Consider the following 16,676-nt stretch of genomic DNA (forward strand, 5'->3'; position numbering starts at 1 on the left):
TTATTTTCATCAAATCCCTTTCTACAGACGTGACAGAGCGTTTGACCGACAGGTGGAAGTAGCCACATAGCAATACACGGCTGATAAGGATCAGTGTGCGCTGCTGATTGGGCTGTCCGACCACAGGCATCAGGTATGGCATTTATACCACTTGGCTGGCCTCAAGCTTTTAAGATAGAAACACCGTTGGTTGGGGAGGATTGGGGATTACCTCAAGATCTATTGAATGAGAGAAGCAAGGAAAAGTAACCGATACAAGGAGAGAACAGATTATATGTTATATGGGAGCCTATTTTTTTGGAAAAATAATAGTGGGACGGTGGGTTCATTTTGGAGTCACCTTGGGCAATTTTTGTAGTACAGTGGGACACAAAATATCCTATTTACCATTTTTAGTAATGTCAGCTAAATTACCTAATGTTTTGAAATAACAATTAGTCGATCAAGTTATTAGTTATGAAATTAAAGATAAAATGTTTATATCAATATGTCATAGAGTTTGTAGGTGTTGAAGCTGATAGCTAGGAGTCTGAAGTAAAGATAAGTTAATCTGATTGCAGGATTGCACACATATTGCGCAAGTTGTTTATCACACTTCTGACACAAAGTTTAGTTAGTTATCATTTCTGCAATCGTTAAAAACATCTTGATTCATCCACTTGTTTATCATGGTAAAGATGATTTTAACCCATGAAAGATCTTTCATGTTCATTACCAGAGGTGGCTAGAGGGTGTTTTAACTTTCCGCATGCAGATTTTTCACCAGACTTCAGATTAGTCATACACTTTAATTTTGATCCATCTTGTGCAAATGTGCTTTTGAACCAAGAATATTTTTTATAGAATGTTTTATTATTAAAGGGTTTGGAATCTTCAGAAACCCATGCCTTTGATTAGTGATTAATTTCTCTTTGGATAATCGAAAACTGCAAGCGACTGGCCTTTAGAGACAATACGCTCAAAAGTTTCAAATACATGTTCAGTAAATGTATTCTCAATAACTACCAGTAACTTTTGTTATTTTGAGATTAAGGCAAGTTATACCAGAGGTTAGAAAACTATATTATATATTGTATATACTGTATAATATTTCATCATCATCATTCATCAAACATGTAAAATTCAGCAGATATTATGTAATAATAAATATAAATATAAATATAAATCAGGCAAATTAGGCAACTCCTTTGTTCTGAGTTAGTTTACTCCTTTGTCTTCCCTCTCTCTGTTCATACAAAATTATTACAGACTAACACTTTTCCTTGAACAGATAGTCTTAACTCATAAAATCACAAACTTATTTTGTCTGACATCACCATGTTTACAAGTGTTTTCCTTCCCTAAACTAATTTACAAAATCTTTCAAAAGCTAACTCCGGTATTTTGAAGCAACACTATATTTCTGTTTATTTCTCAGTACCTGTAGATGTAACAAGTTCAGAACTCAGCAGCTTCATGGCCTGTAGATGACACACAGTGGCAGGAGGTCCAGAACAGCAGGTCTAAAGAAAAATACTGGCTTTAACTTTTACAGTTGGATGATATTGGCTGGACTTGATTTCAAGGGCCTCACATCAGTGACAGTGTCCTTGTGTAGCTGGAAAATAGCAAGGATGTGTGCTGTAAAAGACATACTCCCCCCGCCCCCCCCCCCCCCCCCCCCCCCCGCTCATGTACACATCAAGGCGCAGGTGTTCATATCCCATCAAACACATTATTTCCCACTTGATCAGCCAGATAGATAATTTTCTGCACAAAGAGACTAAAGGTGAGGCCAGCAACAATATACCTACCTGCTTCCTGCCATATAACATCCTTAATCTTTTTTCTTTTCCCCTCTCACACCTTTACATCAGCTGTAAAAATTTCTCCAGCACTAGGTAAGGTCCCTTTTTAGCATCTTTGGAAATCAGACCAATTGGCCATATTGTGGAAAATGTCTCATTACGGTCTACTGTCTAATCACAGACATTCTGCCAAAAGGGTCGGCGGGCAAGTTCAGTCAGGAAAAAGAACACAGTTCACTGTTTTGGTCAATAACACTCAGACAGAAATTAATAGGTAGGTGGTGAAGCAGAAATGCAAACAACATCACTAACAGAATGTTAAGAGCAAGCAGCTTGATATAGAAAATTGCATTGTATTGCTCATACATGCTCTTGTGCACATACATTTTACTTAAGAACGCATGCCAACCCTCATACAAAGACTCCCCAACTTGGGGATATGGATAAATTCTGATGAAGAACCCCCATAAAAGTAATAAAGGTCATAATCACACACACACTCGTGAACAAACATGCACTCTTCCACACTTAGTCATACATGCCAAAGCCAACTCTAGGCCACATTTTCGCCTGGGGAAATCAAGATGATCTGTGCTTCAGCTATGGCTCCTCTTTGATGCTCAATTAGCTCTGGCAGACCTGGCTAGCTGAACCAATTATTAATTCAGCTTAGCAAGTACAGCGTGACAAGCGCAGATGAGATGTCATGGCCAGGCAAACCATAGACACATCGCTCTCACTATAGGCCCTGTGCTAAACACTAACCATTAGGTTTTAATGTGCAGAATTTTAATTTCTGACACTATTAAATATAGCATGGTGCAATAACCATGTTTTTTTCTGCATCACATTCTGTTGTGTTGTTTTTTTCTCTTCACACCTTTCTGTCACTTCTTGCATTTAATGATTCCCGGCATCTCACTCAGCATCTCTGCTTCTTCCTCCTCTCACTGCTTATGAGCTTCTCCCACTCCCCAACAAGTTCTGTCACTAGCTTTTCATTTTCCATCCCTCCATCTTTTCACTTTACACCCCATCCCCATCTTTTTTCACTATTTACTCCCTTCCTGCAATTCCTGTCTTCTCTCACCTGCATCCTTAACCCCCTCTCTCTGGACTCTTGTCACTTTAAGTGCTTCTTCTCACTTCCATTCTTCTCTTTTCTTTCTTTCCTTCTCCCTTTCTTTGTTTTCCCTTGTACTAAAGACTGAGGGGAAGAATGGAGCATAACGGAGTGGAGGGGGAGGACGAGGGCAGCAGGCTGACAGAGGGAGTCCCATCTGCAGCAAGCTCATTAGAAGATGGGAGGAGAACTGGCAGCAGAAACACACTAGCAGGCATCCACACACACCCTCTCTTTCTGTCTGTGTCTCTCTCTTTCTCTCATACACACATATTGCTACCTTGCTGGACTCATTCCAACACTGACACATCGCTCCCTTCCCTCTTTCCCTCTCTCTCTCCCTGTCTTCTTCCTTCTGTGCTCCTCAAAGTGCTGCTCTCATTAATCACTACAATATACAATACACAGCAATTGGTGAATGGTTTTACCTTTTACTACCTTCCGGTACAATGAGGCCATATATTTTTACTACGTGTGGCATCAGTGAAAATCGAGCCATAAATCCAAAGCATTGTTAAAGTTGGACAACTTTTCTTCTTCTCTTTCTTCTTCTCCCAGTGAAAGAAAGAAGTGTGGGATACATTACTGACAGGAAGATGAAATGCCCAAGGACACTTTGGAAGGATAACTACCTACCTGCTGCCTGTGCTTGACCCTGCTTTTGTAAATAATATCATCAAGCTACCTGACAGATGATTAGGGGACTTTTCAAGACGCACTTAGCCCCTTAAGGCATTGTGCACTCACCTTATTTGTCAAAATAAGTAACTTTGCCATTTGGAGCCACTGAAATGTAAAGAGGCCAAGTGCAAGTTTAAACAGGAAATCTGAGCCATTGCTGTCTAAGCTGCGGTAATGTAATGACACTGTCCACTTATCTGACCTCTAAGCTACAAATAATCATTTCTAGCTTTCATGCAAAGGTCAGCAGATGGTGAGGATAGAATTATGGTGCTCGGAAGCAGGAAAAAAAGGTGGCCACGTCATATCAGCAGAAAACCTACAGTATCCTCAAAAGTTCCAAGTAATACTCCCATTTTGTCTTGGTTTTATATGCAGTTTATTAAACATGGTTTTCTCAGGTGATACCACTAAGGGAAAATCTGTCATCCTTGCATCCTGTGCCTACAAAAAGATCCAAGAGTGAGAGACAAACGAACATCTTCTGAGCAATGAGGGATTTTGTCTCCTGCTCAAGGACACCACGGTGATATTAAAGGGGGCCTTGACTCCAAACCGTTTGGTTGAAGAATAGGCTCTCCTAAACTCTGAACAGCCACATATAACCATAACATCCCTTGTCTAATAGATCTCAACCAGTGTCTCCTCAATCAGATATGTCTATTGATCAAAGGTTAAAAAAGTATTTGTTTCACATAAAATTAATTATGCATATATGTTTAAGTCATTGTTAAGCCACAACATCTTTTTGTTCTCACAAGAAAACTGTGGGGGCTTTGGAGTGTTTTAACCCTCCTATTAACCCCATTTAAATGTTTAATATCTCTAAAATCTCTAAATTGACATTTATTTTACTTCACATTTAATGATTTTTCCTAATTTAATGGGGACAACTGGGTAAACTTCACCCTTTTAAAATTAAAATGACGATGATATGTTTTCAATGCCCCATATACAATTTGGATTGCATCTGTGTTCTTCTTTGCCTGGCTTTGTTCAGGCTGCACACAAATCAGAGCTGTTTCTCAGGTCAGATCTTTAGGACAGATCACATTTGTGTCCAGACATCACCAACCTATATGGGTTCCTGTTTCAGTACATCAGCACAGCATCACTGGCAATATATTCCTGATAGGGCAAGATGCTAACACATTTCATTCTAACTCTGATTAATAATTTGTAAAGAAAGCAATGATAATTAGACTCATTAGATCTCCTGACTGACAAACTAGAGGACAAAGCATAACATCTAGACTATTACCTGGACATATCCCTATAAGACAGCCATGTTGGGTGAACTGCACAGCACCCTTGAGGGAAAGAATAGTGATATCAGAGGTTTAATGGTGTGTAACATGTATGCAATCTTGTAACAAGTCCACCGTAATGGGGATATTGTAAAATTGTCCATTAGCAGTGGCGCATCAGTTTTTTTTTATATCATTAAACAAGCTCATAAGCATCTAGTCGCTAACATAAGCATCAAATCAGCTGATTGATGAGCACACTGAGGCTGTCAATTAGCACATCCCCTGCGTCCATGAATATTCAGTCAATGCACTCAGCAAGTATGGATCAAATGTCATCCAGTTGCCTGAAGGCCCATTCACATTGCACTTTCGTGGATGTATAGAGGAACACCCGAACACATAGCAGGAAAGAGATCTCAAGGACACCAAGGTGTGAAATCAACACATTGGCTCTTCATTCTCTTTTTCATCTTGATGTTCTAACAGCTGTCTTTTCTCCTTTTCTGTTTTTTTTTTTAAACATATAGAAGCACTAGGACATGTATAACCTACATGTGGATATTTCTCCACAGGAGAATGTAGCTATTTTTGTTTGTTCAAGGAGAAAAGCTCATAAGTAGAGCTTATTTTCACATCACCAAAAATCAGACTGATAATAATTTCTCTACCAATAATAACTGTGACAATAGCCCTTTTTCCCCTCCACTTCCTAGTGACAAATGAACAGCATCAGATATTGCCTCTGGTCTTGTGTCACACCTCAAAGAGGTACCATATTTGCCACTGGGGCTCACTGCTCCTCTAGAGAAAAGCCATTTGTGCATTTTCAACAGTCATCTAATCCAATATTTAGTTTCTTCAAAACAAATGAAAACAACGCACGATGGAAGGAGGCATACATTCTCAATCGTTTCAGGAACATCTCAGAATCAATTTGAGTCTGTGTTTAAATAATAAATGTACGGTGTGATACTGCAGGGAAGAACTTTTTGGCCTTGTCCTTGAGGCCAAAGGTCACATTTAAATACACAACAGCAGCCCTGGATGTGGTTCACTGTCATGATCACTGGTCTCTGTGCTCACAGTGATGTATTACAAGTCACATGGCTTATGAAAGTTCCCGTAGTCTCATTCAACTCAACAATTTCTGTCTTGTTATTAAATATAGATAAAATTTAAATTATGAGATGAAATTTCATTGTTCACATCAAAATTTTACAATGCTCACATTGTCTATTCTACAGTTACTGTACTGCATCCTCTTAACATCAAAGCAGACATTTGACCTGGGAGTTCCAAGCTCTCTTGGCCTCAGTCTTTGCTCTCAAGTTCACTTGTCAAGAACTAGCTTTGCTTACAGCTCAGTTAAAAAAAATAAATAAATAAAAAAGATTTTTTTTGTTCGCTGTGTCAGATGTAGTATCTCTCATACAGTACAAGTACAAAGTCTGGCAGTCACAGAATGGAACTTCCAGTACAATATATTTGGCACAATCTGCACTAAACCACACCCAACTCAAATTCATAACAGTTACAATATTTTCCAAATCTTCCCAGCTCCTGCTCTGTTACAGGGAAGACAGCTGTAATTCAAAGTCTTCCCTTTTCATCAGCGCTACTCTATGAGCCAACTGCCGGGCCAGCTCATCCCGGCAACTCTTTGGACTGTCGTCAGCACTCCGTCCTGTGGACGCCTGCCAGCAACCCCTCCATTCGATCAATAGGCACCGGCGGCTAGCTTTTCCCCTTTTCCCTCTCTCTCCCTGTCTTTCTCTCCCTCTCTACCGCTACCACAGTATAAAGACTGTTCTGTTCTGCCGGCGCAGCATAGTGATTAGGCATTAGGCCTGTGCTGCTGTGTGAATTAGCTTAATCTGTGTCCATGATGAAGGACAAGGCGTTTCGTACCCACTGGAGACATTCACTGGACATAAAAGGAGCTAATCTTTAGGAAATATAGAGAGGGGATGAGTGTGTGAGGGAGTCAAGAATAGCTGAGACAGTTCTCACAGTGATAGGTCTTTTTTGTAATGCTGCTTATCCTTCACCAACAAAAAAAAAAAAAAAACAATCTATTTGAAGTTTGTGAAGGTGTGTGGCTCATGAGCAAAGGAGGTAAAGGAGAGTGTTGTACTATCATCACTTTGAAGTACTGGAAAAGTGGATAACATGCTGGTTTAAATATGTGGTTGTCTGTGGGGGACATAGGCGAGAGAAAAAAATCTATATCCCCATATCTCTACAGCAGAGGTCAGTTAAAGGAGAATTAGAGGGGATTGCATTCTACTTGTTACATGGTTGCTTAACTGACAGAGGAAGCTGCCTAACCTGCAAATCTCAACCTTAAGTTTTATTTTTCAAAGCAATACAGATCAAAAGACAAAGGTTTTAATATGATATAAACCTGAGCATAGCCTAATATTTCCATGTGTGCCCCTGCTGTCCATTATGCACCTGCCCAAGTGATGGCATGCAGTAGGCTGGACATGCACGCAGAGCATTCCGAACAGCAGCCCAGTCCTCCTCTTCCTCCTCCTCCCCCTCCCCCTCTTCTTCTCCTTAACATCATCTGCTGGATGTATTGTACGCCCTTTCACAAACTCCCAGAACACAGTCCGCACTCTGCAAATGTCTATTGATCATTGATTACCTGTACTCTTATCCTAATATCACCTCTCATACTCCAGAACCATGCAGACAAAAGGAGATTCCATCCAAACTTAATGGCTATTAGCAGACAATGCGATTTATAAGCAATACGCACTACTGTAATTCCTGATTTGACTATACTATAACATCGTGTCCACATGTTTTTAAGTGTATAATAACAACAAGCATTCTGGTTGTGAATGGAGTTGTCAAAACAAAATAATTAGTCATGTGGCGAGGAAGAGCAACCATACCCCCTTCTTGTTGACATGGTGCTTTTCTCACCTTTTGAGGGCTTTTACGCACAACCAATGGTGAATTTGGGTCAGCAGTCAGCTGGAGCCAAATATGTGGTGTGTGCTGGATAATCTGAGCACAGTCGGACGCTTGTTTCTGAGAGGAGCTGCGCAGCAACCTTGTTATCTAAAAGCAGAGCATCTTTTTTTTTTTTTTTTTTTTTTTTTTTTTTTTTAAAAAGCAGTTTCACAAAATCATCCAGGAGTCGTGTTCAGATTTCTTGGACATGCATCTCCAAATGGCAAGAGCACGTCCCACTCATGACAAGGTGGCCAAAAAATAAAAACGCAAACATTTGAAGACCTGTCACCTTCTCCCTCTCTGGCCGATTCTATTAAGTGTAAAGCGTGGAAAATAACGGGATGGCTTACCGAAATGAGATCCTGGCCACTGTCAGCGACCGGCTTCTTCTCGTTTCCCTCGTTGTGTACCTGGTCCGCCTCTCCTCTTTTCAAGTCAATCCGCAGTGAGTGTGCTCAGATCAGAACGGAGCAGTGCGCCTTTTCGCTGTGTCCTGCGTCCAGAGTTGCCGAGGATGGAGCGACCATTTGCCGGGATGCTGGGCTGGGGGTGCAAGGCTGAGGCATCCGCGGGAAGTAGGAGAGGGACGGAAGAAATGGAAGAGGAAGAGGGGGTGGAGGGGGAAGAGGTGAGGTGATGGGTACGAAAACGAGGAAGAAAGAAAGAGAGAGATAGAGAGAGAAGAGCAGCAAAGCACTGCAACGACGGGGAGGCAGCACCATCAGAAGGCAGACAGCAGCTCTATCTCCCTCGCGCACTCGCGCACACGCGCGTGCAGCATGTCCGTCATGGAAGGATACGGAGCGCCATCTTCAGGTGGGTGTGTGGCAGGACGAGGCTGGGTGTTGGTCTCGTGCATTTAATGGGTGTCATCCCTGCAAATTCACATTGCGATGTCTTTTCTGTTTTTGACAGACCACTATGGTGTCGCTCCACGCGGAACTACAAATCATCCACGTCACCAATTAGTCCCTTGAACAACCTCCCTATCACACTCACACACACACACAAGCATTCATTTATTTCCTTGAGACCTACTTTAACCTTTAACACGACCATAACCACTACACACCAAACCCCAACACTACCCTGAACCTAACCTTAACCTTAACCAAACCCAAGATGAGGTGAGTCCTCATAATGTCCACTCCCACCCATGTTGTTGTATACCCCCCAACTCACACTCCATGGAATCCAGATGCCTATGAGGTTATGATGATGACATCACATGACCTACACTCCATCATCTCCCTAGCCATTCATTCCCCTCTCTCCCATTCACATCTTACACACAGACCTGGTTTCTATAACAAGCCATCTAGGCCACAATTGAATTCTTCACTTGCAAAATACATAGATACCAGGACTAAGCACTGTTCTCAACAAGATCAGAGGGGCTTTCAAAGGCAAAGTTCCAACAGATGTAAGGAAAGCTGTTCCAGAGCTACATCTTTCCAATTATCTCTCAAGTAAAGCCCATTAATGTGCCCTGAAAGCTCAAAACAACAGCATACTTCCAGAAGAACAAAACCAGCTCAAGTGGTGCTTTAAAATTGCTTAAGTGGGTCCTTGAGGATTTAACAACAACAACAAAAAAAGATGATTAATATCTCACTTCCTGTTTGTTTGAATAGCTTAGAAATACTGATTGGATGTGGCAGCAATCTTGCTTCGCCAACTATATGTGAAGGCAAGGATATGGATGTCAACGTGAATGTCTTTATGCTAAAACCTTTAGATCTGAAAGCCTTCAGAATCACTCAAGGTAAGCACTATCGTTACCAGCTGTAGTGGAATTTATATAATAAAGTGGAATCACAAGGAGCAGTTGGCTTTAAAAGTATTACTGAACACACAAATACATTTTGTCTCTGTCGAGCTGAAACCTTGTCTTTTTTTTTTTTTCATTTATCAGCGCTACTGGTCCTCCTTAACATCTACCTGTGACTTTTACAAATAATTAACCAATGAAAACAATAAATGAAATCTCAATGTCCTTTTTTAAAAATATTTTTTATTTCCTGGAACATATTGGTTTTGTACACAAGGTTTCTGCCTGGCAGTGACAAAATATGGACTTAAGTGTCTAAATTAGACAAAGAGCAGCAAACACAGTCAAGCAGTCACATATTTATGCTTGCAGTCATGTCCTTATCGCATCCTTGTGCTTGCTTGTCAGTGGTTGTCAAACCATTAGATTACACATCAGGGCTGACATCCTTTTGCAAATGCAACTTTCTGATTCTGTATTCTTGATCAGTTTTAAGATTTAAGCACATGTTCAGTTCAGAAAATCTTAGGAGAACACACAATGATTATTCAAGTTAAAACTCTGCAGTACACATGCACATCTAGGTACTAAATGCATGTATCATAAAGTATTACCACATAAGGAGCTGAGTTTACATTACACTTATCAGGCCTGTTGAGTGGAGCACCTTTTAACCCCACGACAGCCAGTGATTACTGAAATTTATCTTTAGTATTTTGCCCAGTTGTGTATGTATACACCTTATAATATGGAGTGGGCTGGCTCACTTCATGGGATAATTTCTGACATTAACAAATCTGAATTTTGTGACAAAATATTTACCATCAAATTTGGTTTTTGATAAGCAGCAAATGCACAAAGCGTAAATTGTGATTATTTAGCATCACTTTAATGCTGATGACTGCTATTGTACTCTACTTTTAAGGACGAAAGTCATGATTCAAATGACAGTTGGTTTGAGGTAGACATGATGCCCTCTGAAAGTGAAATGCCATAACTGTTAAAAACCTCAAGATGAGCAACAGCTAACCAGTGTCTAGCTTTTAATAGTGTTCAGGCCTTGAATCTGCCATGAGGGGTCCTAGATTTTACCTCTTACCTCGCCATTACATCTGAATGGTCTGAAAGGTGAGGATCTGTTTAATACCATCATGACCAGCATTGAGGACCAAGTGTGAGAACCTTTTTTTTTTTTTTTAATTTTTCATTTTAAAATGAGAATGAAAGAGGCTAATCTCCTGTTAGGAAGCAAATAGTGGAATGTTCTGTAACAAGTGATTATGCCATCTGGAACTGAAAGTGCAGTAAGATATAGAATTTGTTGTTTTCCAAGAAAACAACACATGCAGCGTGAATCAAATCCTTGAGTACAACAATCAATCATATGCAGCAAAATATGGCCCTGTGATGACCCTATTTGAAAAATGTTCATATTTTTCCATACTGTTAATGCTATGACTATTTTACTGTGTCATGGCAGTCATGCAGCATAATGTCTTTCCCTCAGTTGTGCATGAATGTATATTCATGTTTTTAAAATCAAATAGTTGTTTAAAACCAAAGCCTGTGAAATTGCCAGTGTTTTCATTTTTCTACTGTATCTGATGCCATTATTAGCAATTACTTAAAAATTGTTGCCTGGTGGTGCAGAAAGACCTTATTTACCTAATACTTTTGTAATGTCTTGACTAATTTAAAATTGTGCCTGTGCGTAGTAGTAAGATGACTAACACAACAGGAGAACTTGTGGGTTTTTAATTCAATCCCTGGCACCATCATAAGCGCCGATATTCATATATATATATGGAGAGAAAGGGAGAGCAGATTATATGAGAGGGATGAGATGAAAATGTGCAAATAAACTTCTTCCTCCTTAAAGATCTCAGCATCTTTATAATTGCAACTGGAAGAGCTCATCCACTACCCTGCCAATACTGGATCAGACAGAGAGCAGCTTGTGGAGGATGTTCTAATGTTTCAGAGAGTCCATTTGAAACTTACTATATTATTTAACTGAAATTCAAGTAATAATACAATGATAATGTCACTCAGGACATATTTTATGATTAGGAAAGCAAAGGTTGTCTCATTTACAATTTGGTGAATTTATGGCTTTTTGAGATGCTGTATTGTCATTGCATCACGTGCCCTATTCACTCACTTACTGTACCACAGTTAACAAGCCACGCTATAACCTTGGCGCAATGATATTTCTTTAGGGTTGTTGGAGATGCAACATTGAATGGTTGGGACTTATAGTAATAGCTGTATTGTCTGTGTAGATTCATCTCAGTCATCCAGGATTCAACATGTCCAAACAAAGTCTAATAAAAAATCCACTGGCCTTGTTCTTAGCTTAGTGGAGAAAACTTTTTGCAAGATCCCGGCAGCTGTCATTCTGAGGAGCTTTTTGGTTCACTGGGAATGTGATTCTGTGCACCCAGGCTGAAAAGACATTGTCTGTTATCAACCAGCTAAACTTACAGCAAACAAGTTGGTAGGACTTGCTTCATATTCTCTGATCGATGGCAGGAAGCAACACATGAGCACAGAACCAGATTGGCTGCCTTTTGGAGGGACTACTTACAATGCTGTGGGTGAACATGGAGAAATGTATTCAGTGTGGCAAAGGTAAGAAAATAGGGGATATACACATTATTCTAACTATTCTTACTGTAAAATAATTACTTCAGTTGTAGTTACAATCAGTGGCATTGTTTGTCATGTTTTGTATGAATAGATAAACAACTGCCATGCTGTCCCTCAGGTCTCAAGAAAGGCTGTTGCAGAGACGTGGACCACAGTAACAAAAGGGTATCTCATCATGGGTTTTTGTTGTGTGACTTTGGGTATAATTAAAAGGCCACTACCAGAGGACCCAAGGGTTCTAGAGGGTTCACAGGATAAAAGCAAATCTGATCAATAGGTAGGACCAAGACCATTAAGAGCTAAACCAATACATTTTTCCTGTTTCCCTGTGTTCTCCTGTGTCGTCTCTCTCTCTCTATCTGTCTGTCTCTGGGTGTGTCAATAGTCTCTCCACCTCATCTGTTCCACTCAACTCCTCCTCCCGATTGCATCAGCCAGGGCACCTGTTCCCCATCATCTCATCATCCCTGCAATACTGAAATCCTAGCTCTCCGGCCACTCATCACCAAATCATTCACCTATGTTCACCTACCTCAAGGCGTACGAGTGTTTTTGCTCTAGTTTTTGCTCCCTCATGTTTGACTAACAAATTTCTGTGTTAGATCCTGTGCTTCAGGATCACACCCACTGCCTGTTGCATACCTCCAGGCCTTCCCACATCATCGGATTCTCCACTTCACCATTCATCGCCTGCCTGTCTCTCATTCATCTCTCCTGCCCCTACAGATTCCCCACTGTGCCACTCATCACCTGTCCGCCTCTCATTCATCTTCTTGCCTTCACCTCTCCAGCTGCACTATTATCCTGTTTAAAATAAATTCAGTTCGACTTGTTCTCCGGAGTCCACAGAAACATTGTTGGTTGTATGTGTGTGTGTGTGTGTGTGTATTTCATTTACTATACTATAACATACTTATGCCACATACTCATGCACTGGTGAACTGATGTCCTGGGGAGAGGCACATTTCCCAGTCTTTAGTGGCATAAAATTGCCTTAATATTTAATGTAAACATCTACAGAGAGATTCTAAAATTACAAATCTCTCTCCAGCCTCACGCCCACCTTCCCACAGGCTACGAGCACCAGACAGGATTGAACCAAGGGCTCGGGTGTAATCATCAAGCAATCTGGAATTTCTCCCAAGGCTACCTGTATTATTCTCCTTGCCAATATCTTTGCAAATGTACAGTCCCTCTGTAACAGGCAAATGTCAAGTAGATGTCAGAATATAGAAAGGTCTGCTTTATTGCCTTGACTTGAGATGTGGCCCAAAGAGCAGGACCAACTAGCCAATCTGGAAATCATTGGTTTTGGGGTCCTGCTTCAATCTGATAGAGTCCTGGAAGTGACTGGGAAACCACTTGGACGTGCACTGCGTATTCATATGTCAATAAAAACTGGTGTCTGTTTCTCTACAACCATTTTATTTACAGAGGGAATTTCCACGGATATTTGTCACACATGCATATCTGCTAGGGCATCATGATTAATCATTTCTGTATTGTGATCTCAATTTGCATCCCTCTTCAATCTCATTTTTACAGGACAACAATTCAACAGGACAACAATGAAAACAAATCTAATGTGTGTGTCATAGTGAAATAAAGAGCAACATGAGTCGGAGCATGATATACCGCTGCCGCGCACAACTGTTTGTCATGTCATGTTTTACTGTCACTGGTATATTGCTGCACCACAGTTACTGCTCCACAGTATGTGTAGTCTGCAATAACCGGATTGTTTTTCCATCTTCCTTAATATGTAATGCCATTATAATCAAAAAAAAAAAGACAGAATATATGTTGCTCAAGAGTACTGGGGGAATTGTGATCTCAGTTCTGACTTTTCACATTTTACCTACAGTTGTGCAGCCCCATTATCCAATTCAAAAGCTAATGCTGAAATTGCTATTGTGAAAACCGTGCAGAGACAACCGAGTGTCGCATTGGACACATCTAACTTTGTTATTTATGGGCAATGTCAATCACTGTAAAGTAACTTATCAGTATGTCACTTGTTCTGCTAGATATATGAAATGTTTAGTTTGTTATTGATCAATTAAGGGAGCTTACAAATCTTAAGAAATCTCACAGAAATCAATTTCTATTTTTCTTAAAAATAAACCATGGACGCCCAAATCTGAACAAACAAACAAACAAACAAACAAAACGTAATTATCCTGGGGAACATTCGTTTTAACCCAGGGGGGATGTCAGGATGTCACTCCTTGAAGGGAGTTGCAGAAGCAAGTTAAGAAGTACCTTAAACTTGCTACACTTAAATATAAAGTCAAAGCAGAAACCCTGCTAAGTATTGCTAATTCATGCCCAGCATGGGAGGGTGTGAAGTCTGTAATGAGCATGCAGTCTAGGAAGAGTCTCATTTTCTTTGCTGGAAAGTCCAACTCTAAACTTACTAATGACCTGAACATTTTTTTATAATCGTTTTAATACTTGTGATTTTAGAAAGGAGCAGTGTCTCTGTGTAGAAATGCTTGCCCAGAGCAGAATAAGATATATGTTGATAGGGATAAAGTCTTCAGGGGTCTGAAGGAGAGAAAAAGTCCTAGTCCAGATAATAATGTCAGATGACTTCTTAAGAACTGTGGAGAACTGCTGTCCAACATGTTTTCCTACATCTTCATGAAATCGCTTCAACTCAAAAAGGTCCCCATCTCTGGAAAGGTGCGGGGATTGTACTTGCACCCAAGTTTAAAGCACCAAAATCATTCAGTAACAATAGGAACTTCTCTCATCATGAATGCCTTTCTAAAGATCATAAAAGACTGGAGCCACTCCTATTTACTTACAGGTCAGGTAGAGGTGTTGAAGTTGCCACTGGTACCCTACTTAACATGGTGCATCACTTGGATGATGCAGAGATTTCTGCCTGTTTATTTTTCATTGATTTCTGCTTAGCTTTTAAGTTTATCCACATCACATTTTAGCAGACCACCACTGGACCATGGCCACATGATGAATTTATTTGCTGGTCCAAATGCTCCTTCTTAGATATAAATGTGCCTAAAACAAAGCAAAGTATAAATGACTTTAGAGCAAGGGCAAGCTCAGGAGTTCTAATGCAGCCATCACTATTATAGAAATGTGGTTTGGTACCTTGGAAAACAAGAACAGGTTGGAAGGAATTGTTAGAGTGAGCAGCAGAATTGTAACCTTAATGACCGCTGCCAAGTGTTCAGAGTCAGAGCTACAAAGGAGGCCCAGTCAGTCATTGCAAACCCATTGTTCAGTGAGTTCAGGTTGCTGCCCTCCGGTTGCAGACATATTCTGCAGGACCACTAGACACAAATATACTAAACACATACTTATACACATAGTCAAGCACAAACACAAACATTCTTACACACATGTTTCGGCCTACCTGTCTGAGGCTCTGTCTCAATTTGACTTTTAACCAGTTTAAGGCCGCATCTCTCTGGTACACTTTAGATCTTGGTTGTTTTAACCATATTCTTAAACTGGATAATGGATTTTAGTCAAGGGACATAGATTTTTAAGTTGTTTTGAGCAGCTACACTCATGGAACCATAACCATTTTGTGAATTCTTAAACTGGATTCAGCTATAATGGCTGTGTACGTGTGGACTGCAAAGTTCAGTACTCACAGTTAAGGGAGGACATCCATTGCCTGATGTCAGAACTTCAGAACTCCTGAAGCCAGGCCTCATTCCTGTGGTTGGCACTGGAAGGTTCATGGCGAGGCCATCCGATCCGGCTATGACTCTGGCCAGCTCTGATCGGGCGGCCCGCTGCTCCTCAGCCGGGTTGCAGTGCCATGGGATTCTGCAGGAGGCTGTCGTTAGACACTCAGGAGATCTTCCTTGGACTGAGCCTTCCCATCCTCTCATCCCCCAATACCACATTTATCACTAGAGAGTCCATATCCAGGGGCATCCGTTTCATTGAAGCTATTTTGGACAAATTTCTGACTTTACTCCCCTCCATCACAGGAATAGTGCACACCTCACTGGCTCAAAATGTGTCTAAGTTCTCTCCCATCTGCTCTCCCAAGCATACCTGTTAAAATCAACATTTTAAACACAAGGGCTTTGAAGAACAAATTCTTTTTCTTCAATGCTTTAATTATTTCCATTAATATTGATAGGTGTTTGGTTTCCCAAGGTCACGAATTGCTGAGTATTTCAAATGTATGTCTAAATATGTTTTGCATAATCAGAATATTTATATTCATATCTCACAATTAATGTGGCCTTAATGTTATCATATATACCAACATAGCACTATTAAGTAAATTAATGTAAAGTAATTTAATCAGTGTGATCATTCTATTTTAAAAAAAGAAAAACACACAAGAGTAATATGTGGGAGTACATTTGTCGTCTTCTTCTCCTTCCTCTCCCCAGTATGTAATTGCTGCTCTTTGTCAGTGCTCTATCATCCACAACAGTTGTGGCCCAGCTTGAATG

The 16,676-nt window shown here is 40.4% G+C and overlaps 1 protein-coding gene across 1 annotated transcript in view; it reads right to left on the reverse strand.

The window, feature by feature from the left end:
* Positions 1 to 15,984, reverse strand: part of ctnnd2a (catenin (cadherin-associated protein), delta 2a) — a 291,359-nt gene extending 275,375 nt beyond the window's left edge. Inside the window, exon 1 of the mRNA XM_041066353.1 lies at positions 15,855 to 15,984. Coding sequence (XP_040922287.1) covers positions 15,855 to 15,870 — 16 coding nt within the window. The 5' untranslated portion in view covers positions 15,871 to 15,984. The remainder of the gene's footprint in view (positions 1 to 15,854) is intronic.
* Between the last annotated feature and the right edge of the window lie 692 nt (positions 15,985 to 16,676).

Source organism: Toxotes jaculatrix, chromosome 20, assembly GCF_017976425.1.
Source record: "Toxotes jaculatrix isolate fToxJac2 chromosome 20, fToxJac2.pri, whole genome shotgun sequence".
Taxonomy (NCBI): Eukaryota; Metazoa; Chordata; class Actinopteri; family Toxotidae; genus Toxotes; species Toxotes jaculatrix.